The 16838-nt window shown below is 36.8% G+C and overlaps 3 protein-coding genes and 1 non-coding gene across 7 annotated transcripts; 1 reads left to right on the top strand and 3 right to left on the bottom strand.

Annotated features, from left to right (window-relative positions):
• Positions 1 to 7: 7 nt before the first annotated feature.
• On the bottom strand, positions 8 to 4321 carry LOC125193970 (dual specificity protein phosphatase 12-like). The gene is made up of 7 exons (XM_048091942.1): positions 4180 to 4321; positions 2758 to 3205; positions 2007 to 2059; positions 1759 to 1823; positions 1594 to 1672; positions 508 to 816; positions 8 to 375 (listed from the first exon to the last, which is right to left on the bottom strand). The coding sequence occupies exons 2-7, from the start codon at positions 3183 to 3185 to the stop codon at positions 221 to 223; spliced, it is 1089 nt and encodes a 362-aa protein (XP_047947899.1). The 5' UTR covers positions 3186 to 3205; positions 4180 to 4321; the 3' UTR covers positions 8 to 220.
• Positions 4322 to 5307: 986 nt separating this feature from the next.
• LOC125196035 (histidine--tRNA ligase, chloroplastic/mitochondrial) lies at positions 5308 to 11478 on the bottom strand. Of its 2 annotated transcripts, none has more exons than XM_048094386.1 (11): positions 11126 to 11478; positions 10833 to 10919; positions 9099 to 9187; positions 8787 to 8916; positions 8101 to 8193; positions 7696 to 7770; positions 7410 to 7527; positions 6912 to 7054; positions 6054 to 6182; positions 5726 to 5889; positions 5308 to 5583 (listed from the first exon to the last, which is right to left on the bottom strand). In XM_048094386.1, the coding sequence occupies exons 1-11, from the start codon at positions 11435 to 11437 to the stop codon at positions 5445 to 5447; spliced, it is 1479 nt and encodes a 492-aa protein (XP_047950343.1). In that variant the 5' UTR covers positions 11438 to 11478; the 3' UTR covers positions 5308 to 5444. The 2 variants fall into 2 exon arrangements, with proteins under 2 accessions (XP_047950343.1, XP_047950342.1); XM_048094385.1 differs by having other exon boundaries at positions 10833 to 10928; positions 11126 to 11477.
• Positions 11479 to 12634: 1156 nt separating this feature from the next.
• On the top strand, positions 12635 to 12706 carry TRNAN-GUU. The gene has a single exon. It is a non-coding gene; the product is annotated as a tRNA-Asn (tRNA).
• A 499-nt stretch (positions 12707 to 13205) lies between these two features.
• On the bottom strand, positions 13206 to 16686 carry LOC125191742 (nudix hydrolase 16, mitochondrial-like). 3 transcript variants are annotated; one of them, XM_048089146.1, is made up of 5 exons: positions 16323 to 16686; positions 15544 to 15655; positions 14585 to 14668; positions 13856 to 14090; positions 13206 to 13364 (listed from the first exon to the last, which is right to left on the bottom strand). In XM_048089146.1, the coding sequence occupies exons 1-5, from the start codon at positions 16391 to 16393 to the stop codon at positions 13207 to 13209; spliced, it is 660 nt and encodes a 219-aa protein (XP_047945103.1). In that variant the 5' UTR covers positions 16394 to 16686; the 3' UTR covers position 13206. The 3 variants fall into 3 exon arrangements, with proteins under 3 accessions (XP_047945103.1, XP_047945105.1, XP_047945104.1); XM_048089148.1 differs by having other exon boundaries at positions 13206 to 13375; positions 16323 to 16679; XM_048089147.1 differs by lacking the exon at positions 13206 to 13364 and adding an exon at positions 13514 to 13726 and having other exon boundaries at positions 16323 to 16681.
• Positions 16687 to 16838: the final 152 nt, after the last annotated feature.

Below are 16838 nucleotides of genomic sequence, written 5' to 3'. Positions count from 1 at the left end.
ATGCACATTAATCACAAGCAGGAAACACAAAATTTACTTCATCAATCGAACTCATGCCAGAATAGACCGGCAAATTCGCAATTATTCAAACACAAGTAGGAAAGAGCCGTTTTCAAACAAATTTTATACTCGTATGATTGAGTGGACTAAATGAGATCATAGCTTGAGGCAAGACCCAAAGCACATATAATGCAGTCGATGGAACTTCCACAGTTTGGATCTAGAGAGTACTGATGTCCACTCGGCTTTTATGAAGCTGGAAGGCCGGTGTGATCCAACTCCCGCAACTGCACTGAATCCCTGACCAGTTGAAGTAACCTAGTCGAGCTTCACAGTGGGCGCATGTCAGCTTGCCCTCAAGACCACCTTCTTCCACTGGCAAATTGTAAAAACACTCATCAATTATCCATTTTATAGTTCAAGGAATTAGTTACACAAGCAGTTTTAGAAAGTCCAAGACTGAACAAATAACCATAAATCTGGATGAGATAGCTTAAGTCATCCTACCTGTTTTCATCCAGCGAAGAGGCTCAACAAAGATGGAAGAACACTCCTCGTCACTGGGTCTTCTGAAAGGATTTCCACCCCTCCTTTTATGCCAATCAAAGCATGATTCACCCTCTCCTGGAACATGATCCAAAATATTTTCCTGCAATGCAATGACTCTACGGCATTTTTTGCATCGGAATGCACGAGTAGGAGGGGCCTGTATGCCAGGTGATGCTTCAGCATTTGAGGAAACAGTTCCTGCTGGCAATCCAGGATCTGCACCAAACTTCGAACCATCTATTTGTTCCCCACGATTATAGGAATCACCTGTTATTCCGTTCAGAAGAACCCCATGCAGGCATCAATGAATGAAAAAATGGTGTTGGAAAAGATAATTCAACATAATTAGTATTCAATGCACCTCAGTACATGCAGTCCATAGAGGACATATGATACTATCCCACATCGGTTTCACACGAAAGCGTGGAATAGCATATAAGAGAGAGTCAACCTTTTACCTTTGACCATGGTTTCGGGTTAAGTTGGGGCTTCCTATCTTATATGTTTATCAACATACCTAACCATTGCCCATTTTACTGGACTCCAAGAAAAAAAGAACGAGGAGTAGGTTATTGTGATTAGCAATTGTCAAGCTAATTTTAAAGGAATCTTCTTGTATCATTAGAGTATAGAGACGTGTGGAATGAAATCAATATACATCAGATATTCATACAACTAATCTTATGATGCAAAACAACTGCTTTTTTTCTTCTTATAAATTAACTTTTTTAAGTTGAATGACAAATATTAAGATTGTCGACAAATGAGAGAGTACATAATTCTTTCTTAGTTGAAGACTTGAAGTAGATCAATTTGAATAACAATTGCAACGACCCACTAAGCTCTAAAACCCAAGTCAGAGACTAGCTGTGAATTGTGATCAGCTGGCTACTACATGAGTACAACCACCACGTAATATTTTTCTAGAACATTTCATACTTCGTTTAATTAAGCAAATCAAGAAATACGGTATCAGAATTATAGAAATAAAACAATAAACGTGAAAAGGGGTACAACAAAATCATTCAAGGAAAAAATATTCACCTAATATTTTTAACCGAAAGCGCTTGTATATGGAGCTTGCACGATCAACTTTAAACCCCATTTGTTCAAACATTTTCAGCTGCGACAACGGTGACAGGTGAGTAACACGCACAACCTAAAAATGCACTAATAATTATGAACTAACACAGATTTGAAAATAAATACCTGCTCCAAGAAACCATCATTAGGGCCCACTGATTCACAGCTCTGCTTCAAGGATTCAATAGCATCTTATAATCACAAGAAGAACCAAAAAGAGTTTTAACACATTCAAAATAAAACAAAAACAAAAGTAGATAAATTAAGTTGATAGTAGCAGCACAAAAATGCTTAATTACAAATAAATCAAAAATATATTTAGTAAAATGGCATGTGCATGCACTTTAAACAACAATAAAAGGACAGCTCCAAACCTTCTAATGGTAGCTGTTCACATTTCATCAGGTATGCTGTAATTATTGCTGCACTGCAATGAATACTAATTTTAATATTTTGCATGACAATTAGTAGAGTGATAACAAGAAGATGTAAATAAGCCAACACCGGGTACACGCATAATTCAATTAAAAAGTCTGACCTTAACACCATGATAGTCTGGCCGTCAATAAAAATATTGTATAAATCAGTGTGTCAACATATAAATGTTCAACTACAAGTCTACATATAAATAAAGAAGTCATTCCATGAGAGGGGAAAGGAAAACAATTATGCTAGGCATGTGTTCGCTAAGTATTAAATAGCTAATAGAGTTCTTGAAAAACTTGGAAGTTGGTAAATAATGGAACCTTCTTCATCTATACATGAGAAAGACGAACAGCTGAGGAAAATTTTCATTAAAGTTTTAGATATAAACTAATTTATCAGGCACTTGACCAAGCCCGCCTTTTCCAGTTCTCTATTATCTTTTCGATCTTTGTAAGCTTTTAGCCACCCTTTTTGGTATTTCATTCTCATCAGAATAAAAAATTACTGAAGTTTTAGCTTTATCAAAAAAATAATTCTGTAGTCATGCTTAATATTATAATGTAGAGGCAATTATTAGTGCAAGGAAAGGAAGTTAGTACTAATATTATGATGTCTAAAAACCATAGAGCAAACCAACCAACCACCTAAGTAGGTTTAGTATAATTAGAGACATGACATAGTCAAAATTATATTCCACACCTCCTTGATACGCCTGCAAAGCAGTGGACAAGAACTGAACCTTCTTTCCTACTATCTTCAATAAAATCCAAGCACACATCCAAATGGTCCAGCAAATTTTCACTTTCCATATCCCTTATAGGTACAGCCATCCTCACAATCTTCAAATCCTTACCAGCATACTCCAGTGAATAAAGCAGCTTATCTGGTGATAAAGCAGACTTTGACATGTCATGTGGAACATCCTCCGATCCTGAGTCCCCAGCATAGACCTTCCGGATTTCTTTGCACGGAATTGAGATCCCACTACGCCACTCCGAGAAGAAAGAAATGGATTCTGAACTAAGAACTGACAGTATATGTGTGATTTCATTAGAGTCCTTCTGGAGAACATCCGCAGCATCACCAATGTTGCCAATAAATAAATGCTCACGCACCAGGTACGGCATACCAACACGAACACTTGCACCTATCCAAATGGACAGAGAATTTAGAGAGAAGAAATAAAAGACTTTAAAGTCATATACTTGTGCTGATTTCAAATGTCCATCTAATACAAATAAATGAGAACTTCTTAAAAAACTAGCAGCCACTTCACACCATATAGTTTTAGCTGTCACAAAAGCAGAAAGACCTTAACAAAAAAATATGACACTCTCACACAGGTGTAATCCCGGATGTCGGGATCACACTTCTTCGCCATTAACTTTTTTTCTATGATCACCACCTCTAAATACAGAAAGAAATAAACCATCGTGCTTAATTTACTCTAATTAACCGTTACTATTAAATCTCGATGATCTGGTTCTTAGCAACGATAACATATAGTCCCTCCGTCCGCCATTAAATATCCCATTTTTCCTTTTCCATTCACCAATAAATGTCTCATTTCACTTTTACTATATTTGGTAAGCGTACTCTGCATTCAACTAACTCAATCCACTCACATTTTATATAAATCCAATACACTAACTTTTTCTACCCACTTTACTTTAAAAAGTCAAACAATTTCTTAAAATTCGTGCCGGTTAGATATGGGACATTTAATCATGGACGGAGGGAGTACCTCTTTAGTCACAGGTACAAAAAAACATAACTATCGTCAAACGTATCAAAGAAACTATTCGTCGAGCTAGTGCAGAAACTTTAATCTTCAGGTATCAATAAAGGTGTTCAATTTAACTAAATATCAGCAACTTCGCGACACAGTTACATTTTCCGATTTTCGAAACAGAAAAGGCAGCATAAATCATCATTTTATAACTCCGAATCCAAACTGAAGATGATCATTCAAAATAAATACGATTAACAGAGAATCTAACTCATCTAAATTCGCCTCCGAACAGAAAAAAAGGCTGTGGAACAAAGCAATCCATTGATGAACTTGAACTATGATAAATATTCCTAGAAAAATGAAATTAGCAATAAAGTCATGCACCGTACCTTGGGCCGGAGATGGGATATTCCGGTGATTCGCCGAGGAGTGTTGGCGGGGTAACGAATAAGGAAGCTGAATATTCCTGTTCCTTTTTCGCTATGCGATTTCCACTCGCGTTTGAACTTTTATAGAAGCTTCGCACGTGCGAGCCTGTTTACTTTTTAGGAGAATGGCATCTTTCCACCTCGGGAGCTCTAATTTGAGAAAATGTTTTGAATAAGTAAAAAACATTTTATTATATCTTGAAAATTTGAGAAAGTAATTCTAATATTCAGAATTTCGTGGGAATTTAAAAGATCATATATTAATTTTAATTAAATCACTTAATTTGAATTAAATAGAAAGATAACTAAATCAACTTTAATTTATAAATTGGATACTTAATGGGCTAAAATTAGGCCGATTTTTTTTTTGCATTGGGCTTTGCATTGTGGTTATTAAGATGAAGAACAAAAGAAGAAAAAAAAGTACTCCCCTACTGAAAAACAAGGTCAACAAAAAATACACTCTCTCTTGCTGGATTAGGAAAGGTAGTGGAAAATATCTTTGAAGTGTTTCCTCAATAACCCCCTTCTTTATTTAACAAATACATCGTCCATCTGCCAATACTTAAGTTAATAACTCGAATTTTAAGAAATAATATAAAGAAAAATTGATGACAAAAATTAGTACAACGTAAATCCTGCTTTTATATATTGATTTTGATATAAAATATGATTGAAATATGAGGTCTTACTAAAAGTAACAAAAAGTAAATGAGTATTTGCATACGAATTGAAAAAAAAAAACAAGACAAGCATTGGCAGACAAAGTGGATATATCTTTTGTGAAGTCCACCCATAGAACACAAATTTGCACGAATGAACATCCATTGATCCATCATCCAAAGGTAGATATTACACTTTCTATTTTAGTTTATCCCACAGATCATGTCACATTTTCTTTCTATAAAAAAAATTCTCACACAACATATAAAAAATATATATTTACTTTCACTACTTAACACACAAAACAACATCTCCTACAGTTCTACCATGATATCTACATTCGTGACGGATGTATAGTATTTTAACAGCGGGAATATCTGACTTTCAGTTTATTATGCACACTGAAAATAGATCAAGAAAGTAATGTTGAAAAAAGGTGAACCGTAATGGCTATTACTGAATAGGCCACTAAAAGTATTAGCATTAAAAAAGGAAAAGAAAAATGAGTAGTAATAATGATGTTAAACCTATTTCCAGAAAATATATATTAAAATCTACAACTGTCATTCTAGTTCATCAATTCTGATCTCATACTGTTCACCAGATGAAAGAACTTTGACACCAACCATGCCTTTTTCCCACTCAGAACTCCCCACTATTATTAGTCTCTGGGCATTCACTCTTGCTGCTCTTTTAAACGCCCTGTCATATTAGAGTCAAGAACTAAGACTGAAAGAACATGGGATATCTGAAACAGCTTTTGGTGTATACCATATGAGGGTATAAACATTCGAAGATTTTTTTCTTTTGATTTATCAGATGCTCGGACAAAAAATACACTTACCATTTAAGTGGTTTGTTCTCTAAAACCAAGTCGACAGTTTGGCCCTTTTCCCTGAGTCTAGCAGCAACAAGAGAAGCTGCGCCCTGTAGATCCTGACCCAACGAGCAGACAACATTCTGTACCTGGGGGCTAAGTTCTGGAAGAAGTCCTCTATCTTTTAGCAGCTGTAAGGAATATGAAGTTGGGTGGGGATCAAAAAATCAAGAAAGATGCTTTAGATGGTTGTAGAAGAAAGGTTGATTTAAGGGAATGGAGTTGTATTGTGGCAGTTGAATGCTGATGCCAAAAAGCCTAATCTGCAAGAGGAGATGGAATAAATTGTACTCACTTCTATAATAACTGCATCCCCAAATCCAAACCCACAGGCTGGGACATCTTCACCTCCAAAAGTGGACAGTAGTCTGTCATATCGTCCACCGCCACAAATAGCTCTCAGCTTTCCTTCTCGATCAAATCCCTGTAAAGAGAACCATGGTATCAGTTGAAAGCAAAAGAGTTATAGATTCTCTTGTACAAAAGGTCCGATATACTCAAGCTAATAGATCATAGATGTGCTCTCAGTGCATCATTAATGTGCAGGAGAGGAAGAGGGTTGCAAATGAAAGAAAGGGTGGTGAGTGGATAATTATATGGCTATATTATTAAGACAAAATAATGTGTTGAACATGTGCCATTCATACAAGACTAGAACCTAGATGGCCATGGTTCATACTAAAATTCCGCACTTGTTCAAGCCACTACTTATCAAGCTGACCTCTATGCTTTAACTCTGGTTAGTGGTGGTAGTTATTATAAAACCTGCAGTGGAAAAGTATCACAATTCACAAATATGCTTCCTACCTACCAGTATGAGGTATATTGTTTAGAGACTGCAACTTCCCTCTAACCTATAAGAGTCATACTTAGAAAAGGCTCAGATGGTAGATTCATATGTGGAAGAAAGCTAACATAGTTTTCACTGGGATCACAGATCACTTCAATTTAACTTGTTTCACATCTTAAATCCAGAGCTGCTATATTACATTATCTCTACTTCATAGTATAACATTTATGGCCTTACCCTTAGATGACTTTAATAAGTCGAGGGTGTCATTATTTTGACAAGTTCCAACTATATATAGTAATCAAGTAAGCCATTAAAACATATAAAGATCTGCTTAACAGATTTACTATAATCTATCTATACCTCAAAAACAATTCCAGTGTAGTAGGCTAGGCCACGGACAATTGATGCATCAAATTGGATCCACTCGGAATAACCGTACTTTTCAGCAAGTGAGAATAGTTGCTTTAACTCAGTAAGAGTATCAAATGAAGTGCCTAGTTTCTCTGTAATGATGCATAAGCAAACAAAACATTAACATTGCAATTTCTTCATATACATCGGAAAATAAAAATGTCTCAGTTTTAACAGTTTTATCTCGTCTGTCAGTCCCAAAGTTGACAAATAACTTTTTGTAACTTCAGTCAATATCAGAAGTCTGACAAGATATCAAAATACAGAAGAAATAAACCATAATTGCACTGGTCTACCCAGCTTCTACATATCCAGCCCTCCTAACTTAATATAAGTTAGCCCCTTTCCTCTTTTCATAGCAGCCTCAAAATAGGATGATCAAATGTCAATCTCAATTTCTATGATGCCAACGCAAAACAAAAATTCACATTATGTCTAACATACTACCTTCCAACTCTTCCAAGGATTTCACTGTAAGGATTTGTAGTAGCTCTTCAACCGCCTGCTCTGATAACTCGGCAGCCCTGAGCTCATTCTTGATGTCATCAATGGGAATCTTCTCCAACTGTTTAAAATAAAAAACAACCAAATAAAAGCGTAACAAGACAGGTCAGAGAATATAATATTAAACTCAGCATGAGAAAGATGGATGGAAATAAGATGCAAAAAGTGTTTATGTAAAATTATTAAATGTGTGTGCATATACACATGACCATTTCATTATCAAACTGACCTTGTCTATTGTTACACAAACCCTACCAAATAAGCTATCTGGTACTGAGTAGCGTTGGAGCACTTCTTGCAAAACCTGCAAAAAAGCAAGAATAACAATATATTAAGGCAAACCATCACTGCACACAAAAAAAAAAAGAACTGAACAAAATTTCTATTGGTAATGATATACCCCACTCTGGTAGGTAGAAAGGTTTTCACTTAATGTCTGAAGTCTGAATCACAAACTTTGAACTAAATGGTAAGTGATTTAGTTTTCATTAAATAAACCTTCATAGCAATGCCTCCCCTCCCGAACCCAACCAAAAACAAAAAGGGAAAGGGGAAAATGAATCATATAAATTCTAATTTTCAATATCCTGGACTCCGAGTATACATCTAAATGAAAAAACATCTACCTTCATACCTTCCGACTTGAAACTTTAAACCCAACATCTGATGCTGTAATTCCAATGCGTTTGAAAAAGGTAACAATGGAAGAAATCAGCTCTGCCTCAGCCTGATAGTGCATGGATCATCAGAAACAATATACTATTTTTTAATCATAGAGCTCTGACTTGGGATTGAATGGCACTGAGAACCTAGATATGCGACAAAATAGAAGATAGTGATACTGCACATCTCATATTCAGGTTACCATAGTTTGAAATCAGTCTTGTTTTAATTATTGATCGTGAAGATTCAAATATTCATGCACAGCCAAGTTTGCTCGAGAAACTGTCCTCCTTCAAGGTCACAATCATGTTCAGAAAATGACCAGAAAAAAACCTCTTATGCTGACTCATAACAGCTAAGTAAATTAGAATCCGTATACACACAATTCCAAGTATTTCCAGACTAGATAACGTGTTTAAAGTTCAAAAATAAAACTGCCTCAATTCAATATAATTGAGAAAACTAAGATGAAAATTAGTCTTGGTAGACTAGGCAGGGTACAATTTCAGAAAAATAGATAACTCCCTTACAGGTAGTAAGTGACAGAGCAAATAATCTGCACGCTTAGATGGCCCTAGGTTCTACATAGCCTTTATGTGGATCTACTCAAAGGAATGTGGTAACCACAAAAAGCTATGAGATAATTAGTTAACTTACTGTAACATTAGGTACACCAATAATATCCATGTTCCATTGGTAATGCTCACGACGGCGTCCCCTGGTCATTCGCTCATATCGCCAGCACTGTCCAATGGCAAACCATTTTAGCGGAAGGGATACTGATTTTCTGGACAGAGAGAAAAATATGGAGATCAAAATCTGGCATATGTACCTGAGGCTGGATACAAGAATTATCAAAAAAATATTAACTATCTCCAGCACATTCAAATATTTTTGGAAAAAGAACCACAGTGGTCCTTAAGTTACCAAATATAGTGAAAGATGAGATATAAGATGTCAAAAACTTACCCTTTCTGTAGCACTAGTCTCGCTAGAGAAGGAGTGAGTTCTGGTCTTAAAGCTACTCTACGATTGCCCCGATCCTCAAAGCAATAAAGCTTCATCCATACAAGAAGAAAGAATATTGTAAGTAACCTGGTGAAAAAATTACGAACTCTGTCATAAAAATGTCATCTTGAGATTTTTAAGTCTTTATAGTGCATTTCAGGTTTCTAACAAAATTTTATTTCAGAAAAACTTTAAAACCACCCCAGGTAAGATCATCATCGCACGACTCTTACCGCAATCACGTCTCCCATTCCATGATTGAAGTTGCCGATAACCCATGTCTAGTTACACATTGTTATTGGCTCTGACCGAATGCACACTAAGTGTTGGCAAAAAATGACCGCAAATAAGAGCACAAACTATTTGAACAAACCACACACGAAAATTACTCGAATAAATGAGTGCAAGACGAATGAAATTGATCTGAACAAGAATGCCAACTCCACTTGTAAGGCATTCACCTATGCCAATACAAGCTACTTCAAAAACACAACCTCCCCCTTTCTAACCTCAAAGGTTATTGAACCTAAAGACTTCTATTCCTGCTACAATACTAGAGACTAAAGAATAAAGATAAACACAAAAATCTAAAGATAAGCAACAAAATCTACTAACAAAGGACTCCTACTCGTAACATAATAACCAACAACTAAAGATAAGGATGACACCACAGCTGATCGTTATAACCTGCTCCAGGGGTAGAAACAGCCTTGTCCTCATGGTGGACGCGGAACCACCCATGGCAAGACGTCACTCTCACCGTTAACGTAATCTTGTGACGCGGGCTGGCTGGAAACAGGTTGTCATCAACTGTGAAGGCATCCGAACAATTTACCATAACTTGCAAAATTGAGGGACAACGGTAAGTGAGGCTGTACTTAAGGCTACAGAGGAAACAGGTGTTGGATGCCTGATTACACTTGTATTCCCCATTTGTTACGGCATTAAATGACAGGTGCAGGGGGCAAAGATGAGTATGACACTTAAGAAGCTAACAAAGATAGAGAGAGAGAGAGAGAGAGAGAGAGAGAGAGAGAGAGTAGGGCCTCCGGAGAAGACGGTGGTTTGGAGTATGGCGTAGCATCGTTGCAGGTTGGTACAGTCCTGGACAATGGAACTTGAAGACGTGCAATTGGCTTCGGGGCATAGCAAGAACAAGTGAACAATCAGCTTGTCCATTTGTGCAGAGGCATAACTCATGATGCTCAGATTCTTAAGTTGCAAGTGAATGCTAGGCTTTAATACACATAGAAAAATCCTACATGTTGATGACCAGGAATGTCATGTGTTTGGGCTAGACAGGCTTCAAAAATAGCAATGTAAACGGAGAAAGAGCCCTCCTGTCATGTCATGTGCAGTGCCACATAGCTATCAATCATTTTTGTCGACGCACCAGAGTGATTAGGTATGAATCCAGAGCGTGAGGAGATGGGGGGGAGCGGCCCACAAATCAGGGGGCACTAACAATTCAAAATCAGTCAATCTACACCAGAAATTTCTTTATAGCAATGCACATGGACACTTCATGAAGGGAGAGGTGTGTGTTTGATTAAAGATAGAAGATCATTATCACACATCAGCTTATTGCCTTTTAATTCGACATAAAAAATGAAATACTACTTATTGAGTCGATTGACTTCACGGAAAGAAAACAGCATATTAATCAATATATCATGAAACTAAAACGAGAAGAACCTGGTCCTTGATTTCCTCCCCAGCTTTTCTCACAAACAGTGCCTCCGACTCGAGCACGGGAAAATCAACCTCTTCAAAACCGAATAACTGCGATACCTAAAATATTCAACAATCCTCGCACATTTGAGACTACATCCTTTAATATAATAACTCAAAATCCTTCCCTATTGCATAATTGAGAAATCGCATTAACAATATCTTCAGGTAAAGTTATCCCAAGTTGTTAATTTCGTCCAAACAGTGCATAGCAGAGTAAATCAAATATCTTAGTTTTGGTAATTTTGGAAAATGACCTCCCTGAAATTCTGAAACAGCCAAGTGCGCATCCGCATTTCTTCAGGAGGGAAATCTCGAGTTCCCTTGGGCGGATTAACGTCGATTTTCTGCGTGAAATCAGAAGAAGGCGGATGGGAGGTGAGAGAGCTGGATCGACCGGTTCGGGCATTATCTAGTTCAGAGTAGGAGGCGGAAGTGGAGAGAGCTTTGACTTTGAAAAAAGATGGAGCGTCCAGGGGCAGAGGGTGGCGAAGAGAGCGGAGGAAGGCGGCGGCGGCGGAGGGGTGGCGGTAATGGATAAGGAAGGAACAGTTGGTTATCGCACGCATTTTGCCTCAACCCACTCAGGACTCACTCAGCTCAGCGCACAAAAATTAACTTAATTAAATAGAGATGGAGAAGATGAAATATCACGGTGAATTTATTTGTTTTATTTAAGTCGATAAACAACTATTAGTTGTACAGTACTCAGTTGATCTAATCGGTCGTTAAATTATACTCATTCCTTCCCCTAAAAATATAATTTTTGGCCGTCCCCTATAAATATAATTTTTTCTATTTATCTTTTTCTTTATTTAGATGGAACTCATTTTCCAACACATACTCTATTATTTTACCAATTTTGCATTAAAACTCATCCAATTTTCAAAGTTTATATTTTTGAGATAGAGGGGTAATTTTTTAATTATCACATTTATATACTCCCTCCATCCTAGTTGAGGCATTTTTTGGGAGCAGGATTTATTAATTGATGTGTTAAAAGTTACCACCTCTGTCCACCAAAATTTGTCCTACTTTGATCCGGCATGAATTTTAAGAAATGTAATGGTAAGTGAGTTGAAAAAGTTAGTGGATTATGGGTACTACTTTTATATATTGGTTTTATAATAAAATGTGAGTAGAAATGAATTAGTGAAATATGAGGTCCACTACCAAAAATGGTAAAAGTGAAATGGGACAAATTTTGGGGGACGGACAGAAATGAAAAAATGAGACAAATTTTGGTGGACGGAGGTAGTAAAATGGAGAGAGTAAAGTAAGAGAGATAAAGAGTGAATAAAATATATGTGAGATATGAAAAAGTTTTTGCCAAATTAAAAAATAACCCAACTATTTTGGGACAATCCAAAAAAAAGAATACGCTCAACTAACTTTAGACAAAAGTAGTGCAAAATATCATCTTTTAGATTCAATGGCATTCGATTTTTTGTTTGATTCATTTTTTTTAAAGATTGATTTTTTGTGTGATTCAGTTTTTGGTAAAAATCGAATAGCAAAACAGAAAGGTCACTCTTATAGTTACAATGAGCGAGAGCATTTACAAAAGTCAAAACCCATCTCACAACATATCCCCAATTTCCTCGTACCATAGTGATCCTCCTATTCAACGACTTCGACCATTTCCGAGCACCTCATAGTATTTTCGGGGCGTCTGAAGATTCGATCATTTCTCTACGATTTCTCTTGCACTGCTCCTTCCAACGGGTTTCGAAAATTGAACTATATGAGATCTAATCTCCTGTTGTTCCTCAGTAGCTCAGTGGTAGAGCGGTCGGCTGTTAACCGATTGGTCGTAGGTTCGAATCCTACTTGGGGAGATTTGATTCAGAACGAACGGGCTAAAAGAATGCCTAAGTTTTTTTCTTTCATTTGTCTAATTGAAGAAAATTTTTACGAATAGATCCTTCTAATGATAAATGAAGGATGGACACTTTTACTCATAGAAAATGGTATCAATCCACCATTGCATATTGGTACTTATCGAGTATAGAATAAATCTGCTTCTCTTTGTTCTTAAGAACATAATTCTTCTATTATTACGAATAGAATATAGCCCGTGTTGAATGCTGGGCCGCTGGTTGAAGATAAAAGTACATCGAACCCATATGAAGTTTTCCCATGAGCCGACCGCTGACATCCGCCGCAGGATAAACCACCGCCTCTCATGCCCCCGACTGATTCTACCGGCCTATGGTAGAATCAGTCGGGGGCATGAGAGGCGGAGCAGCCTATCTCACTATCTTTATAATCATTGTAATTGTTAAACAAATATAAAATAACAAAAATCAAATAAATAAATAAAAACATAGAAAAACATTTAAAAATAATAATAAATAAATAAATTGAAATGAGATTGGTGCACACAATATGACGCTGATCTCTCTCCGGCTATGCCTACTCCTCTTGCAACCGCTGATGATCGGCTCTCCGTCTGCAGTAGGAGCTGATCGAAGGGCGGCCAATCGGCTCCCCCTACTGCGAAGGCTCTAAAAGCTTGCCCATTAATTATCAAAGGATTCTAACTTGTTAATATGTTGTGCAATCACTGAATTTGCTCAACTAAATATATAAAAAAAAAGAAAGAAAAAAAGAAAAAGAAAAAGAAAAACCAAATACAACCTAGATAAAAAAACGCATTTTGATTGCATGTATTGGTGTATAAATATACAATTGTTGTACGATGAATATGATATCTGCACATAGCAATTTGCAGAAGAGCTAAAAAGCAGGAGATTCCGTCAAAAACTATGCATCTTTTCCAACTCTTTCAAAATGTAGACGAACTCAACGAAGGTTCTCCAAAATGATTAGCTTATCGCTCTCATTGAGAAACAACGCTACATATAAAAAAAGGGAATATTGAGACTAAAATGAAACTGGCACCAAAATCAGTTTTGTGGTACCATACAAGAAAATTCGATGCTAATCCGATGGAGAGTCCTTGCTAGGTAAAGTACTGATCATACCATTGGCATACCACTTTGAGAAACCTTCTTCGAGAGCCTCTCTCATCCAGACATGTCTGCAGCATCCAGTGGCTTCAGGGATGCTCAGCCATCTTCTTTCCCGGTGGCTTTTCTCTGGCCAAAACTCGAGTTCCTCCTTCACATGCAAAGCATACATGGCAGCTCTGCATAAACCTTGCGGGCTACACGCGTCTTGGAGGGTTTTGCTCTTGAAAGGATAGCATCCCAGATAATGCTGGTGACAAAAGAATCAAATTAATTTTAAATGAGTTACAGGTTTTGATGTTCACCCAAGCATGAAGTATACTAGCCTCAATAATTAGTACTATTGTACTACCTTATAACATAAACTAGCACCTGATTATTTGACTAGAACATGAGCTTTGGCATATGTTACATATGATCAACAAATTCACATCAACATAAATCGCAGCCAAAAGGGAGGGTCCAGATTTCTTAGTCAGATAGATATGGGGAGTGTCCAGAAAAGACTGGTGAAACCTTTTGGAAAATACACGTGTCTCTTGATTTATGATTCACTTGGATAAGATGAATTAATGGCAATAAAATGATTATTCATGTTTGGTATGGATAAAGAAGTATATCATATAATGTGTTGCGTTACAAACGATGTCGATTTAATACCTCCATGAAACGAGGTAGGTAAGATAAACCACTAAGCAGCAAAACTGAACCTAAGCAAAAAGAAGGAGAAGTGTTCTTTCTTACCACTAAATCGCCTCTTACTCCAGCCTCTTCCATGGCTTCCCTTTCTGCTGCCTCCTCAGACGTCTCATCATTCTCCCATCCACCCTAGGAAAAAGATCAACACCGACATGCAAGAAAGTGTGGTGTCAAGCATACAAGAGAAAGTACACAAAAGATCCACAGGATCCATAATTAACTTCAATTATGCTACAGGATCCATGGTTTCCTTGGATGACGACATGACAAGTATTTCATCTATTCAATTAACCATTCTCAGTCTGATGTACTAGGACTGTAGAAAATAATCAGTGCATAGTGTGAACTTGAAAAAAAATCCAAAAAAATTTGCTAGTACCATCACATGCTGGAAGAGATAAAGTGAAATGAAGTACATCTACTATGGGTCAAGGGATTGAAATGTGCTCTAACCAGTCCGAAATCAGATGCGACAGCCAAGACCACATGCAAAACCGAAAATGCTATAGTTCATTTGAATTGAGGAAGAGTATAAAAACAAATATTAACTCATCAAAAAGCTCATCCATGATATACACCACAAAGCTCAAAACAACTAGAGAAATATAAATTCAAAAGGATTACAAAAGAGAAGGGGAAAAGGAAACATGTGAATAGTTACAAGTCTCCTTGCATCATTCTCATCCACATTTCACAAGTCAGTGCTGCGCAACTCTTTACACAACCCTAAGGTTCAAGTCCAAAAAAGGGCCGCAGCAGTCTCTCTTATGCCAACTCCAGATTGTCTAATTATCTACTAATACTAATAACATATTTTCAACAACACAGAGTATGGAGATGCTTACAAGAATGCTTCAAGTGAAATGACAGACAATACCAACTAAAATTTTCAGTAACAGTACAGTTAAAACTTTACATTTTGTTAGATTAGATAAAGATGATCTACAGACTGCTTGGTTGATGTACTTCCACTTATCTGAAAATGCATATGCGACAAGTCTCACCTTTGGAAACAAAAGACCAGGTCCACTAGTTGAATTGATCATCAGCACCTCTACTACCTTCTCAGGTGAATTATCACCATCTTCTGAATTCCTGAATTTGAAGGGAATACACCTGGAAAGCAATCTTACTAATTAAAACAGATGATGTATGATTGATTATACAAATCAAGTTATCAGAAATGATGAATCAACTGGAGATTCCTATACCTTCACTGGCATACAAGAAGGCATCTATAAATAAGTGAAAACAAGCACATCACATTGAAGTAATCATAACTTCTATTTTCATATAAACTAGAGAAACCTAAATTTTATCTTCCCTGTCTTGGAACTGCACCACTTTCTCTACACTAACATGAACTCAATTCAACCACTCTTATCTAACAAAAGGTACAGAAAGAATGAATATCACACCAATTTTTTGTGCCTTTCTTCCTCAACAATAATATCAATAACAAATTCTGCTCACTCGAACAAGCATACACCATTACAAATCCGCAGAAAAAATATCCAAATTTTCCGTTGGATTCTCCTAATTAAACAAAGCCCACAAACCCAAACCCCCATGACTACCAAATGAACCTCAAACTCTAAAATTCCTATCAACCACATTCCAAACACCTACACGTATCCAAACAACACCAAAAAAAACGAGCTTTAAATTCCCCACGGTACCCTAAATCAAACTAAATTCCTCATGCAACCAAAAGCACATCAATAAACACACATGCATGTAGACGTCGATACGCCACAAAAATGAACAAGAATAACAAAATTACCCAGCAATGAGGCGGTAACCACCCTCGTAGCGCTGCTGCTGCCGTCCAGTCCGCGCTACCAATTCAGACATTTATCCCAAAAATGGAACAGAAATCTAGGCTATATATATAGAAATCAGAATATGGCTTTCGGATTTACGAAAACGAAGTATCCATTTGCAAAGAAGGAATCCCTCAATTTCTCGGGAACGGAAGAGAAAAATTAAAATCTTTGAATGGTGGGAGCGCAACGAGAAAATCGGAGCATGTTTTAGGGGTAAAGAATTTGCAAATCCGCAGTCAATTTTGGTGCAATCGTTTTTGGAAGGTCGGTTAAATAGTGGCTGCGTTACCCTTTAAAATTTACTCCTCCTTCACTCCATATTCATCAAATTCACAATGCTGCCCTCTCGATCTCCAAAGTATCAATTCATATGGAACACATTAAAATATTTAAGTGTATAATTTTATTTATAAATTATACAGATACGAAATTTAATTTTAATATTATTTCAGATAATGTTTTAGATAAATATT

This window comes from Salvia hispanica, chromosome 6 (genome assembly GCF_023119035.1).
Source record: "Salvia hispanica cultivar TCC Black 2014 chromosome 6, UniMelb_Shisp_WGS_1.0, whole genome shotgun sequence".
Taxonomy (NCBI): domain Eukaryota; kingdom Viridiplantae; phylum Streptophyta; class Magnoliopsida; order Lamiales; family Lamiaceae; genus Salvia; species Salvia hispanica.
This window is presented reverse-complemented; position numbering and strand designations above follow the sequence as displayed.

Excerpts from the sequence above, each read along its gene's own strand:
- LOC125193970 (XM_048091942.1), bottom strand. The coding sequence starts at position 3,185 with ATGCCGTACCTGGTGCGTGAGCATTTATTTATTGGCAACATTGGTGAT. Across the intron at positions 1,824-2,006 it reads TGAACAGCTACCATTAGAAG|ATGCTATTGAATCCTTGAAG; the intron begins GTTTGGAGCTGT and ends TGTGATTATAAG. Across the intron at positions 376-507 it reads TCTTCGCTGGATGAAAACAG|TGGAAGAAGGTGGTCTTGAG; the intron begins GTAGGATGACTT and ends ACAATTTGCCAG.
- LOC125196035 (XM_048094385.1), bottom strand. The coding sequence starts at position 11,437 with ATGCGTGCGATAACCAACTGTTCCTTCCTTATCCATTACCGCCACCCC. Across the intron at positions 8,194-8,786 it reads TTGGTGTACCTAATGTTACA|GCTGAGGCAGAGCTGATTTC; the intron begins GTAAGTTAACTA and ends ATGCACTATCAG. Across the intron at positions 5,584-5,725 it reads GAGAACAAACCACTTAAATG|GGCGTTTAAAAGAGCAGCAA; the intron begins GTAAGTGTATTT and ends CTAATATGACAG.
- LOC125191742 (XM_048089146.1), bottom strand. The coding sequence starts at position 16,393 with ATGTCTGAATTGGTAGCGCGGACTGGACGGCAGCAGCAGCGCTACGAG. Across the intron at positions 15,656-16,322 it reads GGTTACCGCCTCATTGCTGG|GTGTATTCCCTTCAAATTCA; the intron begins GTAATTTTGTTA and ends ATTGCTTTCCAG. Across the intron at positions 13,365-13,855 it reads CTCAAAGTGGTATGCCAATG|TAGGGGGAGCCGATTGGCCG; the intron begins GTATGATCAGTA and ends GAGCCTTCGCAG.